The 13783-nt window shown below is 39.9% G+C and overlaps 1 protein-coding gene and 1 pseudogene across 1 annotated transcript; both read left to right on the forward strand.

The window, feature by feature from the left end:
* On the forward strand, nt 1–5098 carry LOC108411853 (zinc-binding protein A33-like). Its single transcript, XM_017683620.1, has 6 exons — nt 1–402; nt 2810–2905; nt 3020–3247; nt 3336–3358; nt 3452–3570; nt 4432–5098. Exons 1-6 carry the CDS (start codon nt 1–3, stop codon nt 4962–4964), a joined length of 1401 nt encoding a protein of 466 aa, XP_017539109.1. The 3' UTR covers nt 4965–5098.
* A 1771-nt stretch (nt 5099–6869) lies between these two features.
* The window catches only part of LOC108411845, a 13550-nt pseudogene continuing 6636 nt past the window's right edge, over nt 6870–13783 (forward strand).

Here is a 13783-nt window from a genome sequence, read left to right on the forward strand (position 1 = left end):
ATGACGTCCTCTTTCTCCCTTCTTGAAGAGGACCTCTCATGTCCCATATGTTGTCAGATCTTTAAAGATCCAGTGATTCTGTCCTGCAGTCACAGTTTCTGTAGGACATGTCTAAAGCAGTACTGGGCAGTGAATTTGGGAAGAGAATGTCCTGTTTGCAGGCGTCGGTCGTCAAAAGAACATCCTCTTCTTGATCTGGCTCTGAGGAGCGCCTGTGAATCTTACTCGCAGCAGAAGAAAAGGGATGATGGTGACCCGGTGGGTGTTCTGTGCTCTCTGCACTCTGAGAAGCTCTGTCTTTACTGTGTGGATGATAAGAAGCTGGTGTGCGTGCAGTGTGTATCTCAGAATCATCAGAATCATCACTTCTGCTCCATCAGCAAAGCTGCTGTTCCACACAAGGTAGGGATGTTTTTATTATTATTATTATTATTATTATTGTTGTTGTTGTTGTTATTTTCAGTAATATGTTGGCTGCAATCTCAAAATGCTTCAAAACATCTGATTCTTTTTGATCATTTTTTTAGGTGTCCATTCAAACATGTTGATATGGCTAACAATGTACAGTAGTTGGAGGCTTTTAGTGTTTATTTTTCCTTATTCACAAGTTTCTGAGTCATATTTTTGGGAATATTCTTAAGGCTTATGTCCGAGGTCTATATGAAAACAGTGTGCAGTGGTGTACATAAAGTCTTACATAAACCACAAACAATGCCGGTAGGTCCTGAGGCCGAGTGAACCATATCATGCCTTTTTTAACCCTTAGGACTCTAGCACTATTAGGTGTGGTCGATAGTTTTAATAGTGTAGTAATAATATCAGTTATTGTGTTTTGTGTTGGCAGAAGAACATCAAATAATAAACATTCTGTGATTTGCACTTAAAATAATAAATGCATTATATAGTTAACATTCAAAGGTAAAAATATGGAAGTTACCACCCCTTTGTTTTTTCAGCTGGCCTCCAGCCAGGCCATCTGACTAATGCATATATAGCCCCCCAGGTTATTAGAGACGCTTTATCTCAAATTGTAGTTGTAATTGTAGTCATGTATATGTTATGTAACCCGAGGGCTACTACTTATTATTAGCAGGGCCAAACCTCTATTAGGATGGCAGACAGTCTCAATTTATATCCAGCAAGGCCAGGGCCAGGTAATTAGAGTTAGAGCCCCCCCCCCCCCCCCCCCCCCCCCGCCGCCCCCAGTAATTAGAGACCCTTTATCTCAAATGGTTATTAGTCATGTATATGTATACTTATTAGCAGGGCCAAACCTCTATTAGGACAGCAGACAGTCTCCAATTTATAGAAAAATAACTCAGCTGCTTTATTTGACACAACAAAAATAGCTACAGCATGTGGTGAAAAAGAATCAGATTCGATTGTACATAAACAGGCAGTTTGAGTTACAGTTGCAATCAAAATGATTCAACCCAGTTTTTTCCAATAAGCCAAACCAGAACAATTGAAATAGCTCAGCACAACTAATATAACAAGTGTTTTCATATGAAATATGATAAGCCTAATTTGTAATGGGGCGTAATTTTCAGCTGTACAATAAAGTAGCCATACAGCTAAACACCCCCAATAACGTGAGACCGCTTGACTTTATGTACATTTAGTGTTGTGAATTTGAATTTTTACCCATTAATCACCAATAATGACAAAGTGAAAATAAGTTTTTAGAGTTTTTCAAAAATCTCTTTCACAAAGTATTCACACCCTTTGCTGTAGCACAACAAATGGTGGTCAGGTTCTCCTGCTCGCTTTAATAATCTTTTAGATGTGTACAGGACTGAACTGGACTCCACCTGTTATAATTTTAATAGAAAGTTTGGAAAGGCCAAATATAGACCTGGGTCTATAAGGCTTCACAATTTACAGTGCATTTTCAAAAACCAACCCATGTTCAAGTCCAAGAAACTGTCTGTGGATCTCTTCGACCAAACTGTGGCAAGGCATAGATCAGGGAAAGGATATAAAACAACATCTAGGGCTTTGAATGTTCCCAGGACCACACTGGAATCAATCATTTTGAAATGGAAAAGGCTTGGCACAACCTTCAACCATCCTAGAGGTGGCTGTCCAGCCAAATGGAGCATCCAAGCAGGGTGGCAGGACAGAACTCAACAGTCAGTCTAAAAGTCCTGTGCAAAAATGAGAGAGCCTGTTGGACAGGAATCCAGGAATCAGGCTTTTAAGACAAAGCGGCAAGACAAAGGTATTGTTGAGGAGTTGCTAAATGGCAGGTAAAGAACTCTGGCAGCATGAAGTAAAATATTATCTGGTCTGATGAGATCAAAATTCTTTTTTGAGCAATACTGCAAGCACTTCATCTGGTGAAAAACAGGCACTACACATCACCTGACTAACACCATCCCTATGGTGAGACATGGTGGTGGCAGTATCGTGCTAAGAATTGAGGGACAGAAGAATGCAGCCAAATACAGGAACATCCTTGAAACAGACCTCCTCCAGAGCAAACACAAACTCAGACTGGGGTGACCGTTCACACCATGACGATAAACCAAAGCACACAGCCAAAACAACATTGGAGTGGCTTCGTCTTTGAACGTCCTTGAGTGGCCTAGCATTTCTGGAATGCAAATGCCGCCAAAGTGCCACAGCTATTCTCAAACTGACTCAAGAGGAATTTCATCTAGCAAATGTTCAAATAAACGCTGGGGGTTTGAGTTAAGCTCATTGATCACTCATGTAAGAATGCCATATTGAAACACTTGCAGTATTTTATAGCAATGTAACAAATTTTCATTACTTACAGTTTTATGTTAATGAACCTTCTTTTTAGGAAAAACTTCAAAATCATCTAAGAAGCTTGGAGAGGAAACTTCAAGTTGTCAAAAAAATTAAAGATGTCAGTGACAAGGAAGCTACACATATCACGGTAGGTCATCAACAGCAGTGGTGTGTATGTGATTTTTGTGTGTGTGTGCGTGTGTGTGTGTGTATATATATATATATAAATCACAGTTTGTACATATTTTTTGTTCTCTCTTAGTCTCAAGCCATGCAGACAGAAAGACAGATAAAGGAGGAGTTTGAGAAGCTTCACCAGTTCCTCAGAAAAGAGGAGGAGGCCAGCATTGTGGCACTGAAAAAAGAAGAAGAGGAGAAGAGCCAGAGGATGAAGAAGAAGATTAAAGAACTGGGTAATCAGATACAGGATATAAGTGCTAGGATCAGGGAATTAGAGGAGAAGCTGAAGGACGATGCTCTGGTTCTGCAGGTAAGATATGTTGCACCATCATTTGTAGGAATATTGAAAAACATGAAATAATCTATGAATCGAGTACATCATTTTGTTTCATTTACAGGATTTTCAGAGAACATGTGAAAGGTAAACATTGATTTATAAAAGCTAAACATTGCATTTGGCCGTTTTGGATGTAATAAAAAGTAGGGCTAGTAATGTGTATATGTGTGTCTTCAGAGCTCAGTACACACGGTCAGATCCCGAACTGGACTCAGGAGCTCTGATTGATGTGGTCAAACATCTGGGGAATCTGAGATATAGAGTGTGGGAGAAAATGAAGGATCTCACTCCTTATTGTGAGTAATAAATGGCTATGTAATGTTTCCTGGTGTTCAGAAAACACCAGTCAATAGATCTGAAGTTAGTGTCTCCATCAAAATAAACCGAGGATCTCGATTTTTGAATTCATCTTTGCTTTTCTACATTTCTACATCAATTAAGCACATGACCTATATATATATATATATATATATATATATATATATATATATATATATATATATATATATATATATGTTTTTTTTTTTTTTTTTGCTGGACTATTCTCAGTCCAGCAGCGAAAACTGTGTACCAGCACAACACACACTAACACCACCACCACGTCAGTGTGACTGCAGTGCTGAGGATGATCCACTACCCAAATAGTACCTGCTCTGTGAGGGTCCATGGGGGTCCTGACCACTGAAGAACAGGGTAACAGAGTATCAGAGAAACAGATGGACTACAGTCTGTAACTGTAAATGAGGTTTAAATTTCTAAGACAAGAGACATGAAAAGCACATCCTTCAAAAAATTACCCTCTTGATGTAATATATAAACAAATTGTTCCACGTCTCAGATTTGATGAGAAAATTTCCATGGGCTGCTGTAATTCTGTGAGCAGTAAAATTCAATAAAGTCATTTACAGCCTGATAGGGAAACGTTAAAAATGAATGACTGACTAAAACTATTTGTAGCACAGTTTAAAAATTTTTCATGGCTGAATCAATTAAATAAACGTTTTTCTTGGATTTTCTGACTGGCTTTCCAGGACCTAGCTGAGCTGGGTGTGGAACAACCCTACAGAAATTCAACTCTTTACACCAAAAAATGTGATTACAAAAAAAATACCTGCTATGACTGCACTTCTCTCTAAAACCGTTTTGTTCCTCTGCAGTTCCAGTGATTTTGGACCCAAATACGGCAAACTCCTCCCTCATTCTGTCTGAAGATCTGAGCAGTCTCTCATGTTCTTCTACAAACTCTCTACTTCCAGAGAACCCAGAGAGGATAAGTGCGTATAGTGGGGTTCTAGGCTCTGAAGGTTTCTCCTCAGGAACACACAGCTGGGAGGTGGATGTTGAAGGTAATGAGATGTGGATTGTAGGAGTGGCTGAAGAATCAGCCAGCAGAAAAGAATCTCACGGAGCGGTTCCAGAGAATGGGTTTTGCTGCATATGGAGGAATACTGATGTGATTCTAGCGGGAATTTCCAAAACGTCTGTTCAGACACTCTTGACGAAGCCAACCATCAAGAGAATCCGTGTGACGCTGACCTGGGAGAGTGGTCAGGTGACTTTTTCCAACTCTGATAACAACGCAAACTTGCATACCTTTACCTACAGATTCACCAAGAAGATGTATCCATACTTTTACAGCAACAGCAAAAGCTCCCTGAAAGTTCTACCTGCCCACGTCTCAGTCAAGTAGGAGCAGCATGAGCCAAAGAATCCGGCTAATTAAAGACATTATCAGGGTTGGGAGGGTTACTTTAACTTTTTTGTACATCCATCCATTTTCCAAAGCACTTCTCCGTCAGGGTCGTGGGGGGGTGCTGGAGCCCATCCAGGCAGTCATCAGGCGAAAGGCAGGATACACCCTGGACAGTTCGCCAGTCCATCGCAGGGCAGGCAGACAGACAGACACAGACAGTCACTCACACCCAGGGGCAATTTAGCTTGTCCAATTGGCCTGACTGCATGTCTTTGGACTGTGGAAGGAAACCGGAGAACCCAGAGGAAACCCACGTAGACACAGGAAGAACATGCAAACTCCACACAGAGAGGACCCCGGTCACCCGGCCAGGGAATCGAACCCAGAACCCAGCGCTACCCACCACGCCAGCGTGCTGCCCCTTTTTTGTACATTACTAATTACCTATACATCTCTGACCTGGTGTTCAGGGGGTCTGATGTTTGCATTGGGGGTTCCAACTCATTTGCCACAGCGGCTTCAATGACAACAAAATATATGCCTTTACAATTTTTTTGGAAACACTTCTATTGGTAAAGTGGTCTTCTTCACATTGATTGAGATCTTCTTAGTCTTCAGTTTGAGAAATGAGTAACAATTCACTTTTTCCTTCAGTCTCTTGGGAAACTGGGCGAGTTTTCAGACCTACAGTGCAAGGCATTGTAAGAAGCCTGAGATACTGTGTATACAAATATGAACGTTTATGGGATTTCCTATTTAGTGTTGGTACCCCTGATGACCACAAGGTGGTGACATTACTGTGACCTCTCATTACTGTGCCTGTAGTCTAAACCACAACACCACAAAGCTTTCCTGCTCAACTGCACATGTTCTTTAATGTTATTGGTTAAAAGCCTTGACTTTTATAACATATATACATGTTTTAAGGTAGTTTTTATTTCAAAACATTTATTTCCAATTTTTGTGTTCAGAAATAAAATTCTTATGTTGATATAAACCTCACTGTTTCTTTTTGTCTGAAAAATGTTAACATTTAGTTTTTAGATCATGTCTTTCATTCCAAACCTTTCACAATATATACGTCCCATAATTCTGGGACCCAGAATGAGATGCTTCATGTATTTGTGCCATGTCTTAATGCTGCACAGGTTTCAACTACATTAGCTCCAGATTGTCATGCTTTGTCGGAATAATTGCGCTATTAAAATGAAAAGTGATTGTGATATTAATCTACATTATTTGTGAATTACATTAAGGGAAAACAAAAAAGGGCAATATTCATTTTGATGAACAGGTAGTACATTTACAGCATTTGGCTGACGCTCTTATCCAGAGCGACTTACAATTTGATCATTTTACACAGGGAGGCCAAAGCGGCGTTAGGAGTTTTGCCCAAGGACTCTTATTGGTGTAGTGTAGGTTACTTGCCCTGGTGGGGGATTGAACCCCAGTCTACAGCATAGAAGGCAAAGGGGTTAACCACTACACTAACCAACCAACCAACCACACAGGTAGTACATGCGTTTCCTTTCTCTTCTGTTCCTCTCCATCCTCAGTAGCAAGGTCTTTTAGACGGTGCACTGAAGTGAAGTGAATGGTGACGTCATGAAATAAATCATGGCACATTTACGTCACACAGAAGGTGTCATAACCTGACGTCATGTGGAGAGAGACACTGACACATCAGACTGCAGGTCACCCGGCTTAGTGGCTCATTCTGCTCTCTCGCTCTAGCTGGAGCAAATGAGCTTTGTGGCAACCAATCAGATTGTTGACACTTTGACATGATGGACATAGACATGAAAGTACTTTGTAAAGCTTGCCACGCGCTGTACGCCAGAGTTCTTCTAGTTTTTGATTTTATTTAGTTTTTCCTTTGGGTTGATGCATTGTTAAGACTTAATGCCAGTAATGGCCTCGCTACACCACAACCTCTTGTGTCCCGTCTGTCTGGAGATCTTCATCGACCCAGTGGTTCTGTCCTGTGATCACAGCTTCTGTAGGACGTGTTTACAGCAGAGCTGGACGGAAAGGTCAGGAAGAGTGTGTCCTGTCTGCAGGAGACGGTCATCTAGAGATCATCCTCTTCCAGATCTGGCTCTGAGGAACACCTGTGAGTCCTACATGCAGAAGAGAGGCAGGGATTCAGGTTCTCAGGATCTGCTGTGCTCTCTGAACTCTGAGTAGCTCAGTCTGTTCTGTGTGGATGATCAGATGCTGGTATGTGGACAGTGTGTGTCTCAGGATCATCAGAGTCACAGTTTCAGTTCCGTCAGCAAAGCTGCTGTATTTCAAATACTGGATTTTTCAGATTGTAGTTTGATTGGATTTTTCTCATTGTAGTGTGATTGGATTTTTCTCATTGTAGTGTGATTGGATTTTTCTGATTGTAGTGTGATTGGATTTTTCTATTTGTAATGTGATTGGATCTTTCTGATTATAGTGTGATTGGATTTTTCTTATTGTAGTGTGATTGGATTTTTCTTATTGTAGTGTGATTGGATTTTTCTGATTGTAAAGTGATTGGATTTTTCAGATTGTGCTGTGATTGGATTTTTCTGAATGTAGTTTGACTGGATTTGTCTGATTGTAGTGTGATTGGATTTTTCTGACTGTAGTTCGATTAGATTTTTTCTGATTGTAGTGTGATTGGATTTTTCTCATTGTAGTGTGATTGGATTTTTCTGATTGTAATGTGATTGGATTTTTCTGATTGTAGTTCGATTGGATTTTTCTGATTGTAGTGTGATTGGATTTTTCTGGTTGTAGTGTGATTGGATTTTTCTGATTGTAGTTCGATTGGATTTTTCTGATTGTGATGTGATTGGATTTTTCTGATCGTAGTTTCACTGGATTTTTCTGATTGTAGTGTGATTGGATTTTTCTGATTGTAGTGTGATTGGATTTTTCTGATTGTAATGTGATTGGATTATTCTGATTGTAGTGTGATTGGATTATTCTGATTGTAGTGTGATTGGATTATTCTGATTGTAGTGTGATTGGATATTTCTGATTGTAGTGTGATTGGATTTTTCTGATTGTAGTGTTATTGGATTTTTCTGGTTGTAGTGTGATTGGATTTTTCTCATTGTAGTGTGATTGGATTTTTCTCATTGTAGTTGTAGTGTGTTAAGAGGCAGATAAAGGAGGAGTTTGAGAAACTTCATCAGTTCCTCAGAGAAGAGGAGGAGACCAGGATCGCTGCTCTGAGAAAGGAGGAGAAGGAGAAGAGCCAGAGAATGAAGAACATTGAAGAACTGGACAGTCAGATAAAAGATATCCGTGCTAGAATTGCAGAATTGGAGAAGAAATTAAAGGATGATGCTCTGGTTCTGCAGGTAAAAAAAAATCATAGCAGCTCTTATGAACATGAATAACATGGAATAACCTGAATAGTAAACACTTTATGATCTTCTTTCCAGGACGTCCAGAGAATGCAGGAAAGGTAAATATTAGTTTGTACTGGCATTTTATGTGGCTGTTTTCTATCTAAAAAACAAGGGAAAGTAATCGTGTGCTGTACCTGTGTATTTTCAGAGCTCAGTACACAGAACCAGATCCAAAACTGGACTCTGGAGCTCTGATTGATGTGGCCAAACACCTGGGGAATCTGAGATACAGAGTGTGGGGGAGGATGAAGGACCTCTGTCATTAATGTGAGTAACAAACATTTGCATTTATAATATTTTGTGTAAATATCCACATATGTCCAGTAGGTGGCAACATATCACATAATTTAGACATTTAGACTCCTTAATCCCAGCACAAAGCTAGAGGAAAGCCGTGAATTTGAATGGCACAGTGTGAAAGCAGTAGAACAAAGGATCAATGACTGCACCAGCAGCTCTAGTGATCAAAATAAAAAGCATGTCCGTGTGTGAACTTCACTTGCTGCTTCCTTACACCATAAACTGGCCCGTTGGCTATTAAAGTGTACTCACATTTATAGAGCCAGTTTATTGTTCTTCATTTTGAATGTACAGGTGGGCCATTTATATGGATACACCCAAATAAAATGGGAATGATTGGTGATATTAACTTCCTGTTTGTGGCACATTAGTTTATGGGAGGGGGAAAACTTTTCAAGATGGGTGGGGAACATGGTGGCCACATTGAAGTCGGCCATTTTGGATCCAATTTTACTTTTTTCCATGGGAAGAGGGTCGTGTGACACGTCAAACTGATTGAGGATTTCACAAGAAAAACAATTCAATTCAATTCAATTCAAGTTTATTTATATAGCGCTTTTTACAACAAGGTTGTCACAAAGCAGCTTTACAGAAAAACAGGTCCACGCCTCTTATGAGCATCACCACAGTGAAGCCAATTTTGTGGTGACTACAGTGGTAAGGAAAAACTCCCTTTAAGAGGAAGAAACCTTAGAAGGGACCAAGGCTCAGTCCGAGGAACCCAACCCCCGTGGGTCGACCCGCACAGAAGAAACAGAACAGAAACAAGAACAACAGTACAAAGAGAGTGCAAAAAGATGGCTGGAACGCTGGAACCACGAATGGGGCACCTCCAGACAGGCCAACGGGGCATCTCGACACATGTGAGAGAGATAGAGAGAGAGAACGGAGTGGGAGGGAAGAAAGATAGGTTAGAAGGGTTGTGTTAATCCCTGTTGAGCGGGACAGGGCCGATTCCAGAGTGCTGCAAACACGAATCGGCACCTCCAGACAGGCCAACCGAACATCTCGACGCATGCGAGAGAGACAGAGAGAGAGAACAGAGTGGGAGGGAAGAAAAAGAGGTTAGAATGGTTTTATACTTTGCTGAAGAGCGGGGCACGCCTGTGAAAAAGCACAGGGACCCTGGATGGACACCTCCAGACAGCAGCTCAGGACATGAGGGGAAAAAGAGAAAGATAATGATTAGAACAGGGTTTGTGTTTGGTGTGTGAGCTGTAAGAGAAATCGTTAAAGGGAGACCAACAGTACAGACTAAGTTTGTGTGCACTGGACAATAGTAGAATAGCTGCAGGCTACAGCTAGAGAGAACCGCTATGATAAATTTATCTAAAAGCTTGTTCAAAAAGAAATGTTTTGAGTCTGGATTTAAAGACTGAGAGTGTGTCTGAGTCCCGTATATTAATAGGGAGATTATTCCAAAGTTGCGGAGCTTTATAAGAGAAAGCTTTACCTAATGCGTTGTTTTTTCTAATACGCGGGACTGATAATAAGCCGGCCTCTTGCGAGCGGAGTGTACGTGGCGGGTTATAAGGGATAAGGAGTTCCGCCAGATATTGCGGGGCCAGCCCTTTAAGAGATTTATACGTCAAAAGGAGTATTTTATAGTCTATACGGAATTTAACAGGTAACCAATGTAGGGATGAGAGGATTGGTGTAATATGATCAAATTTTCTAGCTCTGGTGAGCACCCCATTTTGAACCAGCTGGAGCTTATTCAAAGATTTACATGAACTTCCAGCCAACAAAGCATTGCAGTAGTCCAGTCTAGAGGTTATGAATGCATGCACCAGCTTCTCAGCATCTGCATGAGAGAGTATGTTGCGGAGTTTAGCTATATTACGTAGATGGAAGAATGCGGTTTTAACTATGCTGCATATATGCACATCGAATGAAAGAACTGAGTCAAAAATGACTCCTAAGTTTCGCACCGTTTTACCTGGTATGATTAGGTGACCATCTATTTCTACTACAATATTATCGATTTTATCAAGTTTGGGACCTAGTAGGAGGACCTCAGTTTTATCTGAATTTAGTAGGAGAAAATTAAGTGTCATCCACTTTCTTATTTCTCTAATACAGTCAGTTATTTGGTTTAGACAGAGGTCCTCATTGGGTTTAGCTGATATGTAAAGTTGGGTGTCATCTGCATAACAGTGAAAGTTAATACCGTGCCTACGGATTATTTTACCCAGCGGTAGCATGTAGAGTGTAAAGAGTATTGGGCCCAGAATTGACCCTTGTGGGACACCATATTTAACTCTAGACTGATAAGAGCATTTATTCTTTAAATGAACACACTGGTAGCGATCACTAAGATAGGATTTGAACCAGGTGAGGGCGGATCCTTTAATTCCTTTAATTCCTTTAATGTTTTTTGCAAATATTCACTCATTTTGAATTTGATGCCTGCAACATGTTGCAAAGAAGTTGGGACAGGGGCAACAAAAGACTGGGAAAGTTGAGGAATGCTCAAAAAACACCTGTTTGGAACATTCCACAGGTGAACAGGTTAATTGGAAACAGGTGAGTGTCATGATTGGGTATAAAGGGAGCATCCCTGAAAGGCTCAGTCGTTCACAAGCAAGGACGGGGAGGTTCACCACTTTGTGAACAACTGCGTGAGACAATAGTCCAGCAGTTTAAGAACAACGTTTCTCAACGTAAAACTGCAAGGAATTTAGGGGTTAAATCCTTTAATTCCTATAAAACAAAGGTGTGCTTGGTTTTAACATAGCTTTATTCTTTCATGGGTTATTTACAAGTTTCTGACCACTTATAAAATGTGTTCAAAGTGCTGCCCGTTGTGTTGGACTGTCAATACAACCCGCTCCTCCCACTCTTCACACACTGATAGCAACACCGAAGAAGAAACGCCAGCACAGGCTTCCAGTATCCGTAGCTTCAGGTGCTGCACATCTCGTATCTTCACAGCATAGACAAGGGGGTCAGATCTGGAGACCTTGGGGGCCATTCAACTGGCCCACGACGACCAATCCACTTTGGAAGCTGGCACTTTCCCTGAGTTTTTCCAGCAAGATGGTGCAGCACCAAATTATGGGTGTCAGGTCCGAGCATTCCTAGATGAACAGTTTCCTGGAAAGTGGATTGGCCATGTGGGAATATCCGTTACAGAACGATGTGGGTTTTTAATGCAATGCCATCTGAGGGATCGAAGGTCACGGGCATTCAGTGTTGGTTTTCTGCTTTGCCGCTTACTTGCAGAGATTTCTCCAGATTCTCTGAATCTTTTGATGATATTGTGGACTGTAGATGATGAAACCCCTAAATTCCTTGCAGTTTTACGTTGAGAAACGTTGTTCTTAAACTGCTGGACTATTGTCTCACGCAGTTGTTCACAAAGTGGTGAACCTCCCCGTCCTTGCTTGTGAACGACTGAGCCTTTCAGGGATGCTCCCTTTATACCCAATCATGACACTCACCTGTTTCCAATTAACCTGTTCACCTGTGGAATGTTCCAAACAGGTGTTTTTTGAGCATTCCTCAACTTTCCCAGTCTTTTGTTGCCCCTGTCCCAACTTCTTTGCAACATGTTGCAGGCATCAAATTCAAAATGAGTGAATATTTGCAAAAAACAATAAAGTTTATCCATTTGAACATTAAATATCTTGTCTTTATAGTGTATTCAGTTGAATATAGGTTGAAAAAGATTTGCAAATCATTGTATTCTGTTTTTATTTACGTTTTACACAACGTCCCAACTTCATTGGAATTGGAGTTGTAATAGAAGATAAAGAGAACCAAATTAAACAAAACAGAGAAAAATATTGAACGTGGTCATTTTTTAATTGTGGAAAATGATCCAAAATTAGAGATCTGTGAGTAGCAAAAGTATGTCTATCACCAAGCCAATGTACTTTTGCCGCTCAGAGATATGTAATATTTGATCATTTTCCCTAATATATAATTGAGCAAATCTAATATTTTTGTCTGATTTGTTTAATTTGGTTTTCTTTATCTTCTATTAGGACTTGTGTGAAAATGAAGTTTTAGGTCAAATTTATGCAGAAATGTAGAAAATTCTAATGGGATCACCAACTTTCATGCACCACTGTAGTAACACCCTAACAACCACCTGGAACATCATAACAAATACCTGGGATAACTTAACAACCACCTAGCAAAATTTAGCAATCTGAGTAGACAAGAAGACCGCTGTCTGAACAAAATCTTGTATTTTTTTTTAATTGATAACTTTATAAGAGAAGGAAAAAAGCATAATTACTTTAAGGCAAGTCAATGGAACCAGACTTTTTTTTTTACCAAGTTGGTTTGAGCTCTTTTCGTCCATTGTTCATTAAATTTACACACACTGTAAAGGACAATGGGCATTTTAAAATTATGTCAAAAACTGACAAATGGCAAAAATAGAAATATGAGGTTTTGTAGCAACAGCAGCGATATGCAATTGCAAAGAGGAGAGGTGGTTTCTTTCCCTTTTCTAGCTGGCTGTTCTCTTTGAAAAAGCAAATTCAAATGCGTTATAAGAGAGTGCAAATGCATAGAAGATAAATTTACCTTTTAAATTATTATTTTGACACCACAATTGTATTTTCACATGAAGCATAACCTTGTGATTCTCTCAATATATTTTCATTCAAATAAAACTAATAAAGCATATAAATCTTTGTGTAAACGAAAACTTGGTACTAGTATAACCAATGACAGATTAATTTTAATTTTGAGCCTAAAATTGCATGTTTAAGTGAGATGCAAACATATCAAAACATTGCCATTTTGCATATCACATTTGCTTTTCATTTTGCTACTGATATGTAGGCGGCAGCCCCTAAAGACCATTTAGTTAATACATCCCCATTCACTAAATGCAGTATAACAGCATGGGGGACCAATCACAATATTTCTTTCTGAAATCAACTAAATAAACTTCAAATGGTAAAGAAAATAAGAAAATATTCACCCACAGTTTATCGGTGTAAATGTACTACAGCTAAGTACAATATACATTGAATAATAGTAGAATTATACAAGACCATTTCTGATATGGGATGAAAATTCTGTCCAATATAAAGTTGCTCTGCTCATTTGCAGTTCCAGTGATTCTGGATCCGAACACTGCAAACTATCAGTGGATCTCAGCAGCAT

The sequence above is a fragment of the Pygocentrus nattereri genome, chromosome 12 (genome assembly GCF_015220715.1).
Source record: "Pygocentrus nattereri isolate fPygNat1 chromosome 12, fPygNat1.pri, whole genome shotgun sequence".
Lineage (NCBI taxonomy): Eukaryota > Metazoa > Chordata > Actinopteri > Characiformes > Serrasalmidae > Pygocentrus > Pygocentrus nattereri.

Coding starts and splice junctions, on each gene's coding strand:
- LOC108411853 (XM_017683620.1), top strand. CDS start 1: ATGACGTCCTCTTTCTCCCTTCTTGAAGAGGACCTCTCATGTCCCATA. Junction 2,906..3,019: donor AGGAAGCTACACATATCACG/GTAGGTCATCAA, acceptor GTTCTCTCTTAG/TCTCAAGCCATGCAGACAGA. Junction 3,248..3,335: donor ACGATGCTCTGGTTCTGCAG/GTAAGATATGTT, acceptor TTTCATTTACAG/GATTTTCAGAGAACATGTGA.